Source organism: Dermacentor albipictus, chromosome 7 (genome assembly GCF_038994185.2).
Source record: "Dermacentor albipictus isolate Rhodes 1998 colony chromosome 7, USDA_Dalb.pri_finalv2, whole genome shotgun sequence".
Lineage (NCBI taxonomy): Eukaryota > Metazoa > Arthropoda > Arachnida > Ixodida > Ixodidae > Dermacentor > Dermacentor albipictus.
The window spans coordinates 49,719,935-49,740,627 of NC_091827.1; the positions used below are offsets into that span (position 1 = coordinate 49,719,935).

Sequence of the window (20,693 nt, forward strand, 5' to 3'; positions counted from 1 at the left end):
GCCTGTCCGTGTCTTTTATTCTGTTGTCCACGTCTTATTATTTTTTGTCCCTAAAGCCATTTCTAAAATTCATGTGCCAACTCACCCGACAGCAGACATTTACCATTGCGATGAGTTTGCTCACCGACATGCATCACTTGCTGGTTTAGAGTAAACGAGTAAAAGCATCGGGCTGCTGCGCTAATGGAATCGCCTCATGCAGGCAACCGTTGGACCACCATGGGTCACTTGGTATGTGCCCCTGTTCAATGAGCCTTTTTGACGCCAACGCAGAACACGGGCCACGCATGCATTTCAAAGCGGCCCCGACAGATGGCGCACCGCGTGCAGAGAGAAGCGGGACATGACGCGTTTCGGCGGAGACAATGTGGAGTGTCGCTGCATCGCTTCAATCGTAATGTATTAACTTTGACATTCATGCTGAAATGGTGTCTGCCTGAATTTCGAGAATTTCGCACAAGAACCTTTGCGCGCGTAAGGGAATGTGACCTGAGGGCGCTCTAACATAAAACTTTTCCAAACTTTTTTTATTCCAATTCTGGAATCAGCCCACTGCGATTGGTCAAAATCATTATGGGACAACCTCCCCTTCACCTGTCTGTCGTGCGACGCCACAAAATCCGCGATAGCTCCCCATCTGATATCGCGTGTACGCACTGATTATACATAATTTGACCAAACAAAACAAAAATAGTTATTTCTCATTCGACGCATTTTTGCCATTAGCCCTCGGCTATTGGTCAAAAGTTTTCGGGCTGCACCCACTTCAGCTGCCCCTCACGCGACGTCACAAAACCGCAAAAACTTAACGAGTCGAATTGACACGTACGCGTTAAAGAGGCATTATTATGCTGAACAAAACTGAAGTTTCTTCTTAATTGCCGTGGGCTGCCTCGTTTCGAAAAGAATAAAAGATGGCTGCCGCCATCTGCTCCGGCACTGGCTACTCGCACCTGCCGGAGAGCATGGGTTTATTTGCATGTAATAAAGTTTTTTTCGCCGCCCTATAAAGTTTTCATGAACTTTTGGCACGCTTGCGACCTCGTTCTGCCAGCTCTTCTTTGCTGGGGATCCGTCTTAGCGTCATATTTAGGCTTCCCTTGCATGCCACCGCGATTTTGGACAAACCGCCGCAAGCTAAGTAAGAGAAAGCGGACCAATCGCAGACACCGGCATCCTCCTCTTCCACCGGTTATCAACAGACAACGGTTATCACAGGTTATCGGTAGGGCCCCATCGAATAGCTCTCCAATTGAGCATGCTACTCGCCTCTTGTAAGCCAATTAGACAAGACAAGCCGCTCAGTGCTGGCAATGTTACTCGTTTTTCAAGCAAACTAAAGTGACCTCCTATGAATGAGGGGAGAATACAATTGGTTGGTTCAGACAACCCTGCGGATGAAATCGCCTGAAGCTTGCGTCAGCGGGTACGCAAATTTGACGTAAGAGATTGTAATTAAATCATATGGTAATAGCTTCACGTTACACAGCCCTGATTTTGAACTGTGTTATCGCCCTTTTGTGGCTGTGTAACAAGAAAATTCTCGAAATATATCGTGTTCAGTACTTGGCTCCTTCAGAATACAGTTCAGACGTTGTTTACCAAGAAAGAAGCAGCTTGTCAGGTTTTTGCCGGAACTTGAAGGCGACGTTGCCACCCATTTTCCGTGCTCGCACATTTTCAGGCTTATCAGACCTCCTGTTTCCGTAAGAGGGGGCTCTTTGTTTTGTTTTGTGGAAGTCTGAGAAGCTGAGACACCGACACTTAATTATTTATAACGCCTGTTTAATCAGAACGAAAACCCAACCATTCATAGCGAAATCGCCCTTGTAGACTCTAACCAAGGCAGGCATATCGGAGGTGTGCCTGTCCTGGATGTCTTTGGCTATCTGTACTTTCTTTGACCTCCCCCACCCTTCATCCCCCTCGTGTCGTCTCCCATGTTCTCCTTCACTAGCACGCGTATAGCAGCGGAGTTTACGGCTTCAGGTAGCGCCTGGACATTTATGCATAGCTATAGAAAAACGCCGAAATAAAATTATAAAGGTAAACCAGAAAAAGCGCAGCCCACGCAGCATTCCGCTGCTAAAACAGAAAACCGAGTTTTATTTAGCGGTGGTAGGTCTCTGGTGGCGCGATTTCCTTGTCCGCTATCTCTTCATCTTGAACACGTCGTTGGCCGGAGCGTTCACTTCGTTTTTGCCCGCCGGCGTGGCCTAATGAATTTGCTGCTGCGCTGCTGAGCCTGAGGTCGTGGCCGCGGTCGTGGTCGAAAAACGGCCGTGTACCACACGCATTGGATGCGTGTCAAATAACCCCAGATACTCAAAATCAATCCCGAGTCCAGCGCCACGACGTGCCTCATAACCATATTGTGCTTATTTCGCATAAAACCTCAGAATTTAATAATGAACTTAGTTGCGGTCGGTGCACGTTAGGAAGATCAGTGCCGACAGAAATAGCTCCCAGCCGGAAATTTGGCTGTCTGTTAAAGATTTTTGTTACTTAATGTGAGCAACGAATGCCGTAACCATAACAGGTTCGCGTTTTTGTAAGAAACGAGAAGACGAATGCATTTTGACGGCTCCGGGATACGGGTTCGCGCGCTTGCAACCTAGACTTCCGGTCCAGCTCCTTCGCTGGCAGCAGGCGACTCTCTCCGGCTGAAGCCCCATGTTTTACGACGCGGTGCACTGTTTTCTTTTCGAGTAAATCGGCGTTTCGAGAAACACTACTGTCTCACTGTTTCCTTCCCCGAATTCACGTGGTGCCTTTTGCGCTTTAGCCGCTTGGGGCGAATATACGCGCGTGGGTATGCTACTTCAATTTGGATAGTCTTGGTCCACAGTGGCATATTCGCATCCACACTTCTCCAGATCGGATCTCTTTAATCAAGTACGCGGTTGAAGAATAGTTTTCAGCTAGGTAGCTTGTTTGCGCAACGTAGCATTAAAAAATACCCCCATATCGGGATCATGGGAATCCAACAAATGTAGACCAAGGAAAACATACGGGACATTACTTTTTCTTACTAGTTGAATTGAATAAATGATAAATAAATGGCAACGAAAGTGCATGAAATGACAACTTGTGGCAGGGTAGGAACGATCCCACGTTTTCGCATTACACTTGCGATGCTCTAACCAATTGAGTTACCATGGCACGGATTCTCCATCCACTTTCTTGGATATTTTTGTGTTGTTACAAGAACTAACATTGACAGTCTTAGCCAGACAGCATCTGAATTGTTGCGAATCTGATGTTATGATGAGCAGCATGCCATAATGTTCATAACTGCAGGGAGGAATAAAAAGGCAGGGGAAGCATCTACGCAGAAACCAGCAGAAGAGCAAATGCAATTGCCTGACAAAGCAAACCGAAACTGATCGCACGACAAGAGCACCAGTTCAGGGACCCAAGTGAACGCGTTTTTGCTTCGCCTAAATGTATACGAATTGCGAGGCATTGTTGTAAATCTGCAAATTTTTGATTGCTTCTTTTTGCTGTATCATAGGATTGCTGACATCCGTGGTGTCCAGGTAGTTCACACTGCTGAAACCGGCTCTAAGCATTAAGATAAACATACATAATTATGAGCTTGAAAATCGTTTTAAGAAACGGAACCAAGTTGTGCAATGACTATTCTAAGACGTCTGTTCATACGCACTGTAAGCCTCCTAAGTATGAAATTAGCTTGTTTATTATATTTCATGCTCATTCTTTTGATGACGCTTACTGCTTGTTTAGAAAAGTTGTTTATATCGTTCACAGTGTTCTTGTGTAGTGCAAACTTAAGGCCCCTGTGCATGCTTTCTCACTATCAACTGCAAGTGCAGCAGTCCTGAACCTCAATTCCAGGAAAAGGCTGTGCCCATATGTGTGCACAGACTTGCTGTAAAAGAACATTATGACTGTCTGCACACCTGCGATCATGTTCGCATTGTGCCGCCTTCCAAACTCGCTCTCCTCAGTTATGCTAACATTTCTCATGCAGCACACTACAAATAATTTTCGTGCAGCGACTACACATGTGACATTGCGGCATGACTTTAAAGTGAAATTTTCAGATGTGGCCTTCGCAGTGTGCTGACAGAGGTAAAAACTTGCGCCTTGATTTTCTTACAGGATACTTTCGTGTGTAAATCAATTTCTTTAATTTGTGTTTCTGTGCCTTTTGTGCTTCTGTGCTTTTTTCATTTGTGCTTCTAAGGCCCAATAAGTGTTTCACCTACTGTTCGCAACATAGCAAAAGTATAACCATTTGGCAGTGAAAGGCTGAACGGGCATGTCCTCGAAAACCAGTCACTCAGACGATACTATTGAGAGTGTCTTCCAATTGGTTTCCAAACTTGCACCTGTTCTCTCATTGCTTACCGAAAGCTATGGCTTTCATAATGCTTCACGCAGCTCGTGAAACAGAGTATGGAGTGTCATCGCATGACGCGCTGCCGAGTTGTACAGATTGGATGTCTGTTCAATTCCAGGTCACCTTCTTGAGATCCATCGAAGGCTATAAATCACATCCTTTTCCTGTTCGTAGAAGTCGCAAGCAAGCTCACTGTTTACCCTGCTTCAGCTGAACGCTCTCATAAAACACCATCATCTCCTCCTTTGACAAGCTTAAGTCCTTGGCCACTGCCGCCAAATGTTCCCACTCTGCCTGCAACTCCTGATAATGGGCCATTCGGGCTGTTGAAATCCTGGCAAGGCTCGCCAATGTCATGAATGAGGCGCTTGTTTTGAGCTTGCTCTTTATTTAAACATGTACTGTTCTTCACGTGTTGCTAAGTAGCGAAATGTACTGCTCGTCGTGGTCGAGTTTGCACCGAAATATTACCTTCAATCATGAGTGAGTGTCGATAATCAATGCAATATGCAATGAATTATGCCAATGAAGGAATGCCAACGAATCAATGCAGTAGCGCATGCCACGATTTTATTCGCATTTATGCACTGTTCGCCTCATACTGCTGAGTGCTTGTAGCCTCTGCCTCACGGAGGTACTAGCCGTTGCATTTGAACGCATACGCCATTGGTTATGATAGTTTTTTGTCTGCGTTAAACCCCGAAGAAATCTTGCGATCCTAGCCATAGAAAGGTTCACTGCAGATTAATGAAAATGGGGCAGGCCACGTTAGTGTGCGTTCCCTACTGAAAATTCGCTCACCAGTGACAGCGTGAGGTAAGAGGCTGTGTTCACAGTATCGGGGTTCGGTGCAATAGGGTACAGCCGTCCAAGGTTTTCGGCTCTTTCCGTGTGTATTTTGATGACAATCATGGTTATCTTGGGGAATTGTCTGGAAGGAAAAAGGAGGAAAAAGAAAAGACACCGTGGTGACAGAGATTACTTTCGAGCGACAAGACGCTTCTTATATATTCTTAGCGAGGTTCGCCCTACAGCAACTTTCAGAACGTTTGTTATGAAGATAACAGGACATCGCAGGAGTAACGCGTGTAGAGCGAGGGGAGAAATACGTTTCCTTTTAGCTTACGTTTTCGTGCAAAAGGGAGAACTGAAAATTGGATTTCTGACTTTAAGTTGAAACGGAGAGCTACATATGACTAGTAACAACTGCGCGCACTTGCGGCAGGTAAATGCCACCCCATTAGGCGACATTACCTTGCCTCGATTGCAGTCTTTAGTTACAGCGTGTTGCGGCAAGGGCGGCGTTCCGGGCATGGAATCCACCAAGCCCATCGACTACGGCGTGAAGTTGCAGAAAATGAAGGAAAAGTGATTAATTTAAAAAGTATCCCCTCTTGTTCAAATCCTTTCTTTATGGCTGCAGGAGTAACGACGTATGACCTCATGATATACAATCTGGCAGGAAAAACCGAGATTTGCTTTAAATGCTTTAGGCTGTACGGCTTGATTCCGAGGACGCGTTAATGTAGTGCTGCGGATTAATTTTTACCATCCCACTTTTGTTTCCTTCCGCGGACAGAACAATGTCCATAATCCATTGCATAGAAAGGGCCCTAAATTTCGGCAGGGTTGAAGCTTTCTGGCACGGCATTCGACGGTGGTGAGCGACGGATTGGTGAGCTGCATGCCCGCAAAGTTCACCTCCTAACGCTACACCGTTGGTCTATACGATCTCCGACATTCGCTGTCGACGAGATGGCACGGCTGCCGCGGGAAACCCCCTGTTAGGGATAAATACCGTGCACATAAATTAATCCATGAGAACGCGGACGTGGGAACAGCATCCGACAAAGCACAATTGTCAGAGCTAAGCACGCATCATGCGCAGGTTGTAGGTTCGCATTCCAACAGTGGCATGCTATCAGCTTGTCATTTCGGGTTTAATTACGAAAAAGGATGAAAGTCCTTGTTCACGCGAGTGGACGCGGAGTCCCAGAATGCGAAAGCTCGTCGAAACAGGGTACAACGCCGTTTTTGTATACGCCGCCTCTTCTGAAGTGCGGCCGCTACCGTCGGGGAACGAACCCACGACCTCGAGTTCAAAACAGGTTTAGGTGACGACTCCCATCCGGCAGTTTATACTCACTGGGTGGCTAGTTTGGCTTTGTCCAGGATAAGTGGACCTGGTTTTCCATTGACGAGTCCTACTCCCAAGGCGCAGTGGTGGCCAGATGTATTTATGAAATCTCCCACAATCTGGACGAAATAGCGGTCGAAAAACGGTGAAATGAGGCTTCATCCTCTCGTTGTCGTTATTATTTTTCTTTTGTGCATGTTTTATAGTCTACGTATAGCGCGGCGTACCAAACGGCCCCAGCATACATTTTACTCACTGGTACGATTTGCTAAAAAAGAGTTCTGCTCCTCAAGTTATTTTCCTGAATGCGCGACTTAATGAATTAGGGGCACAAGCAATCAAGGTCAAGTACCGTGCACCAGTTAGACGTTTTTATTACGTGCTTTTCCTTGATTCCCCGACTGAATCCGATAGACCAGCTATAGTTGTTTCCCTAAGGTCTCGCGGCAACTGTGTTTAGTCAAGAAGCTTTACCTTGTATACCGTATATAGTTGAAAGAACGCGGGCGCGCGGGATTTTGCTGACATTAACTGCTTTCGCGGCATTCTCGGGGTAATACTTTGCTGACCGAATCAACCCCGCATTATTTTCACACTACAACTACGTGATTGTAATGCCCAAATCCGGCGAAGGGCCCATTAGGACTCTCTCAAGTGCAGCTGCTAGCCTTAACATTGACAATACTGTACTAATGCTCAAATTCCATAAGCTTCTTCAACTTCAGCAGGTGTCCTAAAGCGAATAATTAGGGAAGGCAAACAGTGAATGTGTTTAACTAGAGCCATTGAGACTCCTGCAGTTTATGTCCACCTCTTGAGGCAATTCAGCAGAACAGGTTGAATAGGGCCACGTAAATTGTTATTTATTTATTTATTTATTTGTTTGTTTATTTATATGAAGATACCTCACAGGCCCTAGAGGCATTGTGTAAGGGCGGAGAGTGCACTCAAAGTCTGCACAATAATTAAGATACATAAGTGAATTCATATACAAAAATACAGTGTAACAAATGCGCTAACATACAGTAATTTGGTATAAAAATTCTACAAAGCACAAACAATAATTTTCAACGCTAGAGGTCAATGAACAAGGCGCTGTCTCAAAGTAAATTCGAATCAATAGAATTGCTATAACTAACAGTATTCAAGGAATAATAGCACAATAATCAGGGGAATGATATATATGTATATATATATATATATATATATGTGTGTGTATATATATATATATATATATATATATATATGGCTTGAGCAAATTACGCTCAAGCAAATTGAAGAAAGAGTTCGGCGTACGTTGACTAAGCACAGTATATTGCAGAGACTTTCCGGCTGGTGGGCCAGCCCTTGACTTCGACAAGCGCTGTATATATATATATATATATACAGCGCTTGTCGAAGTCAAGGGCTGGTTCACCAGCCGAATATATATATATATATATATATATATATATATATATATATATATATATATATATATATATATATATATACGACATGTTGTGCTTTTTTTGTTGTGGGCTTGTGCGATCGGGCTCTTTGTATAAGCAAGCGGAATGTGTATGCCGATACCGGAGGTAGTGTCATACCGGGAATTGATTGCCCAGGGGGGTACGCTGGCCAGCTTTGCAATGCAGTCGTAGTACCTTCTACACCTTAGTCTACTTTTGCGACGCATACACCGTGCTAACTCCACCTAAATATTCTAAACATATAAACTTAGTTTGCCTAATCTGAAAATAGGCTTTCTCGGGTGGACATCAATGCAACATTTTCTGTAAAACTACTGAGTTCATCTCGGCTGGGCTAACGATTCGAATAATGAGTGCTTGCGGTGCGCAATGCTGTACAGCAGTCCTCTCCTTTGTAGGTTCGTTACATTTTTTTGAAATGACGAATAGAAAGTGTTTCTTGCAATATTGATTTTTCTTATCGCTGATCATGACGAAATGTGGCGCGAAGCTAATAATCAATGTCAGTGCTTTCCTCCTAGTCAAACATGTGCCTAATATAAGTAAAAGTGAATAAGAACAAATTGAATGCGTGGGACTAGAGAAACAAAGCAACTTTATTCTTGTAAATAAACTGAACCACACACCGAAATTAAGTACATCGGTGTCCACACTTCATGCAACCTATCTTGGAATAATCACATATTATATGTCATTAGGAAGGCTAACTGTATTCCATATAACGTTTCTACATGAGCCGCTGAGCTACATCAGCTGTCGCGTCGTGTCGTGGCACGACACGACAGGGCCTGTTGTGTTCGCAGGAAAAAAACTCGAAACAGTAAGTGCGAGGCGCCCAATGCATGCAGAGCTCGGTTTCTTGCAGCAGCCACTAGATGTCGCTCGCCTCCTCGCATCCGTGGCAGCGGCGGCGCCGGCAACACGGGGTAAAGAAAGAATCACCGCCCAATCAATCCTTACAGTTCTGCTGTGAAGTCGAAACGTGCGGCGCCGGTGTTATTCACCGGGTTAATCTTTACGGCCAATTAAACAGCGGCTTGCTAGGCTGTCGCTCTTCGGTACGCAGGTGCTGCTTGCGCTTGGTTGCGCGAGCCTCTTTATGTGTCCCGGCTGCTGCATCGGTACGGTGCTGACGAGCTCGTTGGCGGTTTTTCTCGCGACGCTGCAGATCGAAAGCTGCGTGCTCCTCAGGAGTACATATGTCGCGTGGCCAATCCATTTAGCAGCCGGAGAGAAACTGCTGCGCTCGCGCTCGACTGTGATGGAAAGTAACAGCGTCAATACTGGCACAGCCAATCGTGCGGTTCATTTCTGTTTCGAGCGTGCGCATGGGGTTGCCATGAAGGAGTTTTCGGCGTACAGGCGACAGAGCGATGGACAGATGAACCTGCTAGGCAGATACATATTCGCTATAAGAAAAGAAACAGAAAGCTCGTGTTCGAGCATTGCGGTCGCCGCAAGAAATTTCCGGTAAGGATTACGGTTGGATAAGCTACACTCACCAGGAAGCCGAAACTGCAGGGAGTGATTAACAACACTTTCCTATTTAAAAGAAGAACACACCTCGAAACTGATTTGTGTTCTAATATGCCATGAAAAGGCTGTGAAGATTCCTGAAGAACAGGGCGCTCAAGAAGCGCGACTGAAGCGTGGTAAAGTGCGAACCTCTATTCTTTGTTTCACTGCGTAGATGCACTTGCTAGCTGCGCAAGTGATGTCGCAGGCCGGTAAAACACCTTAGTCGAACACCAATGTCACCACGTGATTAATTTCAGGCTACGTCTTAACGAGCAATCGTTTTAGTTCTCGTTTACGACTTCGCAGTCAAACTACCTTCACAGCCTGCATTGGAGCCTAATCTCTTTTTTTACAAAGTAGTGTCCGAACTGCAGGTGTCGGCCTATGATTGATAGTGAAGATTTACCGTAACCACCAGGAACTGCCGATCACAGAAGCGCGAGCACCAAGACGAAGAAAAGCAAGTCACTGTTTCGCCCAAAAGGCAGCGCATTGCTAGCGATTGTAAGATAATTGCCACTTACACCAAATGAAGACTCACGCTTTATCAGCCATGCATATTGAAGAACACACTCGCTCAATAATAAAAAAAAATCGTAGTATCACGTGTGCACAGATAAACTTGACAATATCTCACTCGTTGAAAGCGAGTAGTCGCCCTGACAACGTTGGCATAATTAAGAGCGTTGGCAGCGGGGGTAAAACGCTTCTCGCTAATTGGATATCACGTGAGCTTAATGGCCAAGCGGGGATGAAGCCAGAACCATCTCGGCTGACCGTTTGCCTCCGCACCCGCCGCAGATTACCTCGAAGATCAACGTGCGGGTTGCGTGTATGCCGGACATGCGCTCAGGCGCGCGGACAGCTGTAAACATCCACAGTTAGGCTGAATGATGAATAAGGGTATTGGCAGCACCGAAACAGCTTTACTGAAAACTCGACCATTGCGAAAATGCAGTGTCTCAAACGATGCAGGCGGAGGGTAAAACAGTGTTCTGTGGCTGGAAATCAGTGGTAAAGAATCTAGCGATGTCAATAAAGACGCCGAGTGCAGTTTCCAACATGTTCGCGACGAGCGTCGAAAACGGCGACAAGATGATTTTTTTTTCTCAGACGAACGCCTTCCTTTTTACTTCGAAAGAAGAACAAGGCGAAAGCCGGATCGGACGTTTCGAAAAGTTGACTTTGCTCTTTCAAGGTGTCATACGTGTACATGTCAATTCCAAGGCGGGCTATGCTATCCTTGCATATGCCGCTTTGAGAAAGACAAGTCCTCTTGAAGGGGCAGCGCAGTAAGACCTGCGTCCTGTGTGACCTGTGTCCTGCGCAATGTCCTGTGTGTTTCCTGCCTTTTGTCATCGTCTTATTGCGCTGCCCCTTCAAGATGTTCAACCAGTACCAACTCGCCCAAATGTCGATCCTTCTAAAGACAAGTCCACTTGTCAAAATGTTGGCTCTGGCTTTCACATTGTTCGCGTTTTGCTCATCGTCTTGAATTTCCATTTTCCGCCTTCCCCGTGGTTGCATCCCCCCAGGGCGTTTCCAGACGGGGTACCACAGCCAGTAATACAAGTAATAGAGCCAGTAATGCAGTAATACAAGGTAAATGTTGTCAGGTTGTTAAGCACAGGTGCGCGAGGGTGCATGAGGCTGGCCAGTTTCGCTTACGACATAGACGCAGGGAACAAATGGGCAAATTAGGAGCATTTGAGATAACTGCTTCACGAACGCTTCGCTTCGCTTCCGTTGATTCTAATGTGTGAATTGGATGTGCATTATTATTTTAAAAAATATTTTCTGACTTTCCAAAATTTGGCCGCCATCATAGAATCGAGGACAGGCCAGATTCGCGTGCATTCGGTTCAACGCTCTTTCGTAGTCAATGTTAGTGCGCCGCGTCGTTATGGGAGCTGTGGCAAGACCCAATTCGCTGGAAATGTCGCAGAAGCCTTCGGCCTTATAAATTCTATTTTATCGGTCATATCGCTAGTATAACGCAAACACAGTAACGTGCTTCTCTAGCAAGCCTCATAAATCGCCGTAGACTATTTCATTTAAACATCACCGTGACCTTTGCGAGCGGTATATACAGCCATATTTAAGTTCATATGTGCCACCATATCAATCAACATTGATCACCTTTCCCCATCACTACTTACTTTTGAATGTGGTAATGCATTTGTGAAACCATTAGTTACTATTGTATCATATGAATATTAAATATTATATATGTTTGGGCCCCTTTTTCTCGCACTTCGCTGTATTCTTTTCAATCAAGAATAATTCCCATTAGTGTTTAAGCCTCCCATTTCATATTAAATTATTATTACCAAGCCTGAGTGACCAATTCCTCCTATAATAATATACCTTGATGGTATGACAAAGAAGTAAAAAGGAATATAGTGGCCATCTGTAGGTATGCTTACGTCCAAGTACCGGAGTGGGCCACCTTTGAGCGTGTCGTAGTCCTCTATATCATCTACATTCAGCATGCCGAAGTGCACGAAGTTGGCGTTGAAGAGTTTGGTCATGGCGTTCTGAACCTCCAGCTGTTTGCTGCGTATCAATTGGCCAATGGTCCTGCGCAAGGTGACGAAAGAAACGGGAAAGTTCTTTTTATTCCTTTCGACAACAACAGCGCAAATTGAACAGCCATTCAGCAACAAATCTAATGCTACACCCTTTTTAAGTCAGCCTCCCACTTACAGCCTCAACGACACACTTCCTAGTGCCTGTTTCCTCTCATTGTATCTTGGAATATGCATGTTGAATTTGTAATTCCGTACGCCAGCCCCATGTCTCTCTGTTTGCGCTGATATTTCCGTTACGCCCATACCCATGCACCCTTGGTGAGAGTGAAGCTCAAGTACGCCAGTTCTGTCAAGGAGCGATGCACAGCTACCTTATCGCATGCTTTCCAAAGTGTCCAAAATCATGCAGACCTAATTGGTGTATCTAATTAGTTGAGTGAAACCATTGTGTCTTCTATAATATGACTGCCTGGTCTTTCTTGCCTCGAATCGCGTCGCATGTGCTCGTGTTTCCCTTCATTGCAAAATACATTTAACTAGCCCAGTATTTCCATAACAGCAAATTCTGGCTCCAATACTTCCCATGTTTCTCGCAGGGACCAGGAATTCCAAGTACGAGTTCACGTCATGCCGAACCAACCTTTTTTTCCAATCCCTAGTAATACCCACATGTAAACGAATGAAATCACCTCGCTGGTTCCGTCGCTGCAATTTTCGATTCTACTACCTTCAAGAAAACCACGTTTGAAAATTTTTCGCTTAAAGAAAGAAAAACCCACTCCTCTACATTAAAGGCTTCGAGACATTAAGTACGGAAACAAATAAATAAAAAAATAAAGCAACGGCAACACTGACACTTCCTTAAGCTAAAGCGAAGATTCGAAGATCACGCGACCAACACAGATTCCACTGTATTCGAGAAGGCTTTTTCACTCGGGCTCCACTTCAGCTGAAGAAAGTGCATGGTGACGCTGCCACTCGACAGCAGTGGTCAATGCTCGTAATCAACGGCTCAAACCATACGTCCTATTATTGAAATCCAACTACGAGCGAGGGACGTCTGTTCCGTCAGCATTGTTTGCAGAGAATGGTGCCTTGACCCGTCCTGTCAAACATGCCACAAGTTAAGTTGTCTTCTGCAGCAATTTTATGCAGTCTGAAATAAATTAGCATGAGAATATATGTCAAGGTAGACACTGTTGTGAAGAGGAGTCCGTGCTTTTTGCCTCACCAGCAATGGCCAGATTTGGCAAAAGCAACTCGCATGCACTTTCGCGTAAATTCCCTGCATAAGAAGAATAGATTATGGAAATATTGCTTCATTACCTTTAAGAGAAAGCGCTGCCCGTGGTCTCCGAGATGTGGCTATCACAAGACCTGTCCTATCACAAGACCTCTCCAAATCATCTGCATTACAGGCCTTGTCGGCTTCTTAATGCAAGACGTCATTTTACATAAACGCACCCCTCATCAGCTTTTCAAAGAGCTGCGTTTGGTGTAAAGTTAGCGCAGCTTTACTTCTTTCTTGTGCCAGCATACAAAAGCTTATGAATGCGTGCCGCCCTCATAAGAACGGTTTTCTCGAACGCTTGGATCGCACGATAACTGATATGTTGTCAATTTATCTTTCATCTAATTACCGCGACTGTGACATTATGTTACCTTTTCTCACCTATGCGTACAGCTCCTCAGGCCCTGACAACCACGGCTACTCTCATTGCATGTTCTCGCTGGCGCCTTTTGACAGGCTTCTGCCACTGCCTGCGCAACTGTCAAGTGAATACGCTTGCGACGCCATTGCTACAACAAAGAGACACATCCGATTGCGCGCCTTCACCCTATGCGATGTATAGACACCGGAAGTTGTACCACCCCAACCACTGGCAAGGCAACTTGAGTGTGTGTGACCTTGACCTTCTCTGGTCGCCTTCTCAGCCCGTTAGCTTCTCCGAAAAACTACTTTCGCAGTACTGCGGCCATTACCATGTAATCGTGTCCTGCAGCCCTTACAACGCTAAGTGGCAGACGTTACTTTCGGAATAGGCGCCGTTCGATCCTACCACGCCTTCTGCTTCCTCAGACATGATGCACATGTCCGCCTAAAGCTGTACACCTCACCTATGAACCTGTCTTTGGCACCTGGTCGACGCTTTTCGGGCCCGACTCAATGTCGTGAGATTGCAGTCAATGTGGCAAAGATTACACTGGTCACTGTGTAGAAGGAAACGATGATTATAGAGATTTTCTTTCGGTCATCTTGGCTGTGTACTAGGTCGGTGAACCGAGCTTATCGATGCATTTTTCTTTTTACCTTTACCTCTGACAATTCAGCCGAAATCCCCTAGGGTTATAGAAGCAGAAAACATGTAGCCGCTTTGTCACATGCTATGCAGCGTGTTTTTCTTCAGCTGCACCAAATTTTTGGAGATTGCCTATGGCCCCAGCAGATTTCTAACTTTTGATATCAATTACTCAATGAGATGGTCATTACTTCTACGAGAAAGGAACGTATCGAATTTAATAATTAGCGTAATTAGGCTAATGAACCTTGCGATTAATTAATTTCCGTCAGATATTTCAATGCACGAATTATAGGCTCCGAGTTCGCAAGGCGTATGCAATTCAAATGAATTCTCTGGAGAGCACAAGTTCCAAGATAATAATTCTCAATGTGTCCGACGAAATGCATTGGCGTTGCAGTTACTTTTTTAGGAAGGCGCTGGCTTTTGTTTTGAAGGACAAAAGTAACTGGAACACGAATGCATTTCGTCAGAGATTTTTAAAATTCATATCTCGGAACTGGTGTGTCCAGAGAATTCATTCCAAGCGGTTACGTCTCGTGAACTCAGCGTCGATAATTCATAGGTCGAAATATGTCGTGTAAAGGAATTCGGTAAAATGTTCAATAGACTAATTACGTTATTATTCAACTTATCAGTTTGATTTCTCGTAGACGTAATGGCCACTTCATCGAGTGATTTAGACCAAAGGTTAGAATTGTGTTACGTGCCATAGGTAATCATTAGAAAATTTGGTGCGGCTAAAAGAAACACCCTGTATATAAATTCAGCAGAGATTATGAAAAAGCCGTATCACAAGGGCGAAACAGATGTGAAAAAAAACAACAACAACCAAAGACTGCACATTTCAGCGATAGGTTCGGCTTTGAAGTCATCTACTCTGAAAGCAGTACTCACTCCTCTGTGAAAACTATTATGCTATTTTCATTACCAGCGTCTTCCGAAAAGGCGGCTGACGTCAGGGACATTAGAGCGGGATATAATAGGTCAAATGTGCGCGTCGAAAAATTAGGCTCATGCCTAGCCGCTATCAAACAATGTTATTTCTCAAAAAGTGAAATTAGGGCCATCATATATCCACTTATTACGTATTGATGACTCTTTTATATGCTGCTGCTCTTTTTTTTATGATAGGCATCAACAGCTCACGCACTGTCCTACACTCGTATGAGAAAGCAAAAAAAATAAAGACTTGCAGGCAGCCACAGCTACTACAGTGATGGCTATACATAAAGTGAGAACGCGCTACGCTTTCAAATGAGCCATCACATTGTTTCTTATTTTTAGACTTACTATCCCAGTGTGGCCAATACACTTGTACTCGAAGCACGATTCTCCGCATGTCCTGAAGAAGGTCGTTCTACTTCAATAATTATGGTGTACGCTGCTCTCAATCACGGAGTTATTAGGTCACGCTGCATTGAGGTGTAATGAACTCCTCATATTGCTAGTGGGCTTTTCTGTTCGTCACAGAAACAAAGCAGATTGGGAGGAATGGGTGAACTCACCCCGGATACATCGAAGTTCCGAACGTTGTCTTTGAGTACGTCGATGCGGCGGACCGGACCACATTGAAGGCGGTGTCGCTGTACAGTGGCTCTATCTTGTTGTTCTTGTCGTTGAAGAAGACGTCCGTGTAGAATATGTTGTCGCATGTTCCATCGGGGGGCACCAAATCCATCATCACGGCGTGGTGCCCGACCGTGCACGATAACATGCTCTGTTTCCCTGCGAAGCACAAAAACTTATTATATACACTTTATCACCCTAATTGGCCATTTCGCGAACATTCGTTACCGTAATCTGCACACTGCTTATCGAGCTTTATTGAGCGTGGACGGGTATATAAACGAAATAAGAGATGAGAAATAGTCGGCATGGTATGCTACGCTATAGCAGTGCCCTGGTGTTGAACTCACCACTGCGAGTTCGCCGAGCTAACGACCAATTAGGTGGTGTAAATCTATATGCTGTTAAAGGTTAGTACCCTCACAACGCTGCTAACTTAACCTCAATGAAATTGAGCAGCTCTTTTGAAATATAGTTTTTGAAAAACGCTGCTGAATAACTTACGCTGGTGTGTTGCGGTGAAGTGTAACAGGCGCTGAAAGTTCCATGAACAACATCTCTGTGCATGAAGGTTGCTCTTACAAGGTTTCTTTTATCACCCAGAATAGACTGATAGGTTTTAGGCCAAATAAAAGATTCCGCGTTTTTTTTTTCGTAAAATATAGCGAATAGGGCTTGCGCAAATTCAGAACTCTACGAACTAAACATAAATCGACTTTAATTCGAGACGAGCTTGTGAATATTTACTAATATGGAAGCGTGGAGTACCGCAACTGGAAGAATAAAGACTTTAAGGAATGTTTGTTTACGGTACCACTAACGTGAGCGTTATTTCGCACCATAAACGTAGCTCTTTAACTGTGGTAAATGAGTCCAATAGGAGCATCCCGCTAGAGGTGTCAAATAAGTCTTAGAAAAACAGTTATTAGGAGCACATACATGGGCACACTAACTTGTCCAACTTTCCACATTTGATTTTGACATTGAACAACATTGCACTTCAGGTAAACATGACTTTGTTGTCGATATTCTTCGCTTTAGTGTAATAAGCTCGTGTGCGCCAGTCAGGTTCTGCCATATATAACACCCAATGTGCATTGGCACGCCCGATAAGTTTACGCCATTCTAGCGAAATAATTGACTTGAACAGTATTCAACATTTTCCGCAATGCCATCGCGGAGATGATAATGAAAAAAAAACGGTGAGAACAGCTCAATCTCAGCCTGGCCACATCACACAGAGCGAAGCATCAGCGTGGGTCAAATGAAGGACGCAAACACGATTCTGAACTAATTGCCGATTGCGACAGCGCAGAACACACGCACGCCCTACATATAGCTTGTACAAACACATAATGCCTCGACTGAATAAAAACACTGAATCCATCGGCCTTTTAAAGTTAATAAGTTCTGGAAAAGAGTAGCAATCTTAACTTAGAGCTATTATTAACGAAATCTAGAAAAATGAAAGAAGTCACAAAAGCATCATAACCTAACGCAGCTTCACGCACGTGTCACTCCAGCTCCCGTAAAGTCCATTGTCGAAGTACGGGTGGGAACCGAAGCCTCAACTGCTACATAAAGTTTGCTCAAACAAAAGCGGTATAGGCGGAAATGCGCACCTGTTTGCTCCGCTTCTTATAACAACGAGAAACAATCGTCTGTGGAAAATACGCAAATTATAATGTCGCATTGAAGCTATAGATGTTTCCATTTGCCCACAATACATTTATGTGGAAGAAACTATACAAAAGTCATTGCTTGTACGTTTGAGGCGCAAGTTCGAAGTTTATTGATGAATCTATAATGTGTATACATATGGCATTGACAAGTATGTCTCTTATTATTATTATTATTATTATTATTATTATTATTAATAGTAGTAGTAGTAGTAGTAGTAGTAGTAGTAGTAGTAGTATCAATCTTTAAGGATTGAGGTGTTGCGTAACGTGTATATATTTTTTTCAGCTTACTCGTGGACTTCGCACCAAAGCACTATATTTTTCTACATCGTATTTTCGAAACTTGGCTCTGCAGTGAAAGTTCCCCCTCGGGTCTTTTTTTTCTACGCATTACAACGCCTTCCGCATTGACCGGGCCTTCTGCGAGTTGGAACAAAAAGGTGGTGGCATATTGACTATCGTCGACAATTTAGCGAGGCACTCCCGGCGAGACGACATAGAAAGTTTGCAGGAATCCATTTATTCAGAAATCAGCCAAAGGCACGGCGAGAAGTTGTTTATGGTATCTCTCCATGTATCGACGAATATTTCCCCTGTCCAATTTGATGAGATCATCTCATCTATTCAAAGTATATTACCTTTCCGTAGCGTGAATGGAGTACTCATTCCACGTAATTTTAGTGCACCCGGAATTGACTGGGGCATGCGAAGCGCCGCCTGCTATTAGGCTTTCCAGCCTTCTGCTACTTTACGCAGCATAACATTATCACGAATTTCTCTGGTAATGTCACGGACCAGTGCCTCTTAAATGCTCAAGTTAAACGAAATGACTCGTACTGACATTTTATTTGTGCGTCCTTTCCTGATAAGTTTCGTTCGTTACTAAAAATAACTGCCTCTGTGTCAGCCCTCAGGCAGAGCTCCTCCAGTGGCATAATTCAATCTGTTCGCTTTGCTTTCAAGCGTGGTGATTATGTCGATATATATGCTATCCTGTCCGCTAACGAGTGGTTACTAGATAAAGACAAAACCAAACTGCATGACTAAGTAGGTCAGTTTACAGACCTGGTTTTGGACACGATGCGAAAATATATCCCCCTCCACGAGGTCGGCAGCTATAAATATCTCCTCTGGCTTTTGTCTGAACTTAAAATTGGCCTAAAGCACAATGATGGCGTGCACCTAAAATCCAGAAATCCTGTGCCTAATGGGTGGTGAGAAGAATTCCGCTTTATTTTTTAGGCTCTCAGCAAACGTCTATGCAAGCCGGATCACGACTCATATATTCTATTCTTGACCATCCTGTGACCGCATGGTGGAGCTTTGTAAGTATATCGCCCAATTTGTTTTTGTTTTCTGTGCCACGTCTATGACTTTTGAGCTTGCTCTTCACGAGCTATTATCTTTTACTGTGAAGAACTTATTGATTCCGAATGAGCATGGAATTCGTTATGGCCTCTCCGCTATGACAAATCTCGTGTCATGACGCAGGATTCCATACCGGCACTAGAGAGGGCAAGTTGACGCTATTTCCTGTGACATCAGCAATCTTTTTGATGTAGTCTGCCATTCATTGTTTTTTTTCTATATACTGCCATGTATTGAAAGCGTGGAGACATAATTCAGCGTGACTGCGCGTGGTCGCCAATCTGACCGCGGGTGCTCTTCTTCCAGAGATAGATTTGGAGGAGGAAGTAAACTTTATTGCTCTAGAAAGGGTGATTCAGCGGGCAGGCCGGATGTCTTCATCTATTTGTTGATGACGATCTCCGGCCTGCATGGCTGGCGCCCCTATTCCAGGGCACCACTGAGCGTGGCTACTCGTCGGGCATGATGCACCACCCTCTGTTGGAGGCTAGGGTCGCCGCTGGAGAGCACGCCATCCCGCTGCTCCGCACTCGGATTTTCTATTTTGAGGAATGTCTTATTCGTATTGCACTCCCATGTGATGTGATAAAGTGTGGGCACTGCGCCACACCATGGGCATGTGTCCATGTATTGACTTGGGAACATTTCGCAAAGCATATGTAAATTTGGGAAAGTTCCTGTCTGCAGCTTTTGCCAGTAAACTACCTGTTGTGTAGTGATAGAACACGTCGGAGAGACCATTAATCCTTTCAGGCGCTGTGTACACAGTTCTGCACAGCAAGATAGTGCATCCTCAGCAAAAGCACTGATGAAAGTAAGGATGGTTAAAGTGTGTTGCATACACCTTGAAACACTTATAACTGCGCTGCAATTTCGAATAATGTGCAAAATACTTTAGCAAAATTAGTGGGAAGGTAGACGGTTGGGTGTTTTTACTCTGTGCCAGTATGTTGTATGCAGCGGGTTCACTTCTTTCGTTGTTTTTCACAATGTCATACACCAGGCATAATTTGCAAGTGGCTGCATAAGTGCTTTTCAAGCTTTTGAAAACTCGAAGTAGTTTTTGTTCTCATATTTGATTTCTTGTAGCAAGTTTTCGGATGGAGTCGAAATTCTGTGAACTTGACAAAGCTCACTAAGCAATTGGAAATTCTCAATTTTTTCTGCAGCTGTACAGTCTCTATGATCCTGAAGATGCAAGAGATGTGGCGAAAGCAAGTTTTTCAATCGACGGCGTAAAGTAGTGTCTGAAAGTGCTAAACGTGTCCGTATGTGACTCCTCGTTTGGCCGTCTCGCTCTTCCTTCCTGGTTATAACAGTTTCTGATCAAGTTTATGCACTTTGTTATTGACTCGTAGGTCGGCAAAGCTCTTGCAGAGTGATTTTCTCGATAAACTACGTCTTGTTAACGTCAATGGCCAAACGTCTCCTTTATACGTGGCGTTGCGAGCTGGTACCTATTGTCACATAGAGGGAGTTTTGGCGACTTTCATGCCAGACTGCTTGGAGCTCGAACCAAATGGGTCATCAGAGTGGGTCCGGTAGGAAACGCGAGATGATGTACAACCAAATAACGGAAGCTTAATACACCGCTACGGGTGGGTGGTGTGCTCCAAAACAAATACAGAAACGTTGGGTGTGCGTGCTCCTGTCTGCAAGGGCAGAGATGATTTGCGTTGACGTGGTGTCTCGCTGGCTTTCTTATACCCTCCACCATCCGGGCACCCTCATTCTCTCTTACTCCCAGGTA

At 44.6% G+C, this 20,693-nt stretch overlaps 1 protein-coding gene across 1 annotated transcript in view; it reads right to left on the reverse strand.

The window, feature by feature from the left end:
• Positions 1–16,047, reverse strand: part of LOC135910152 (uncharacterized) — a 28,642-nt gene extending 12,595 nt beyond the window's left edge. Inside the window, exons 1-4 of the mRNA XM_070522229.1 lie at positions 15,833–16,047; positions 11,920–12,073; positions 6,513–6,622; positions 5,168–5,297 (exon numbers count right to left, since the gene is read on the reverse strand). Of these exons, the coding sequence (XP_070378330.1) occupies positions 5,168–5,297; positions 6,513–6,622; positions 11,920–12,073; positions 15,833–16,041 (603 nt within the window). The 5' untranslated portion in view covers positions 16,042–16,047. The remainder of the gene's footprint in view (positions 1–5,167; positions 5,298–6,512; positions 6,623–11,919; positions 12,074–15,832) is intronic.
• Between the last annotated feature and the right edge of the window lie 4,646 nt (positions 16,048–20,693).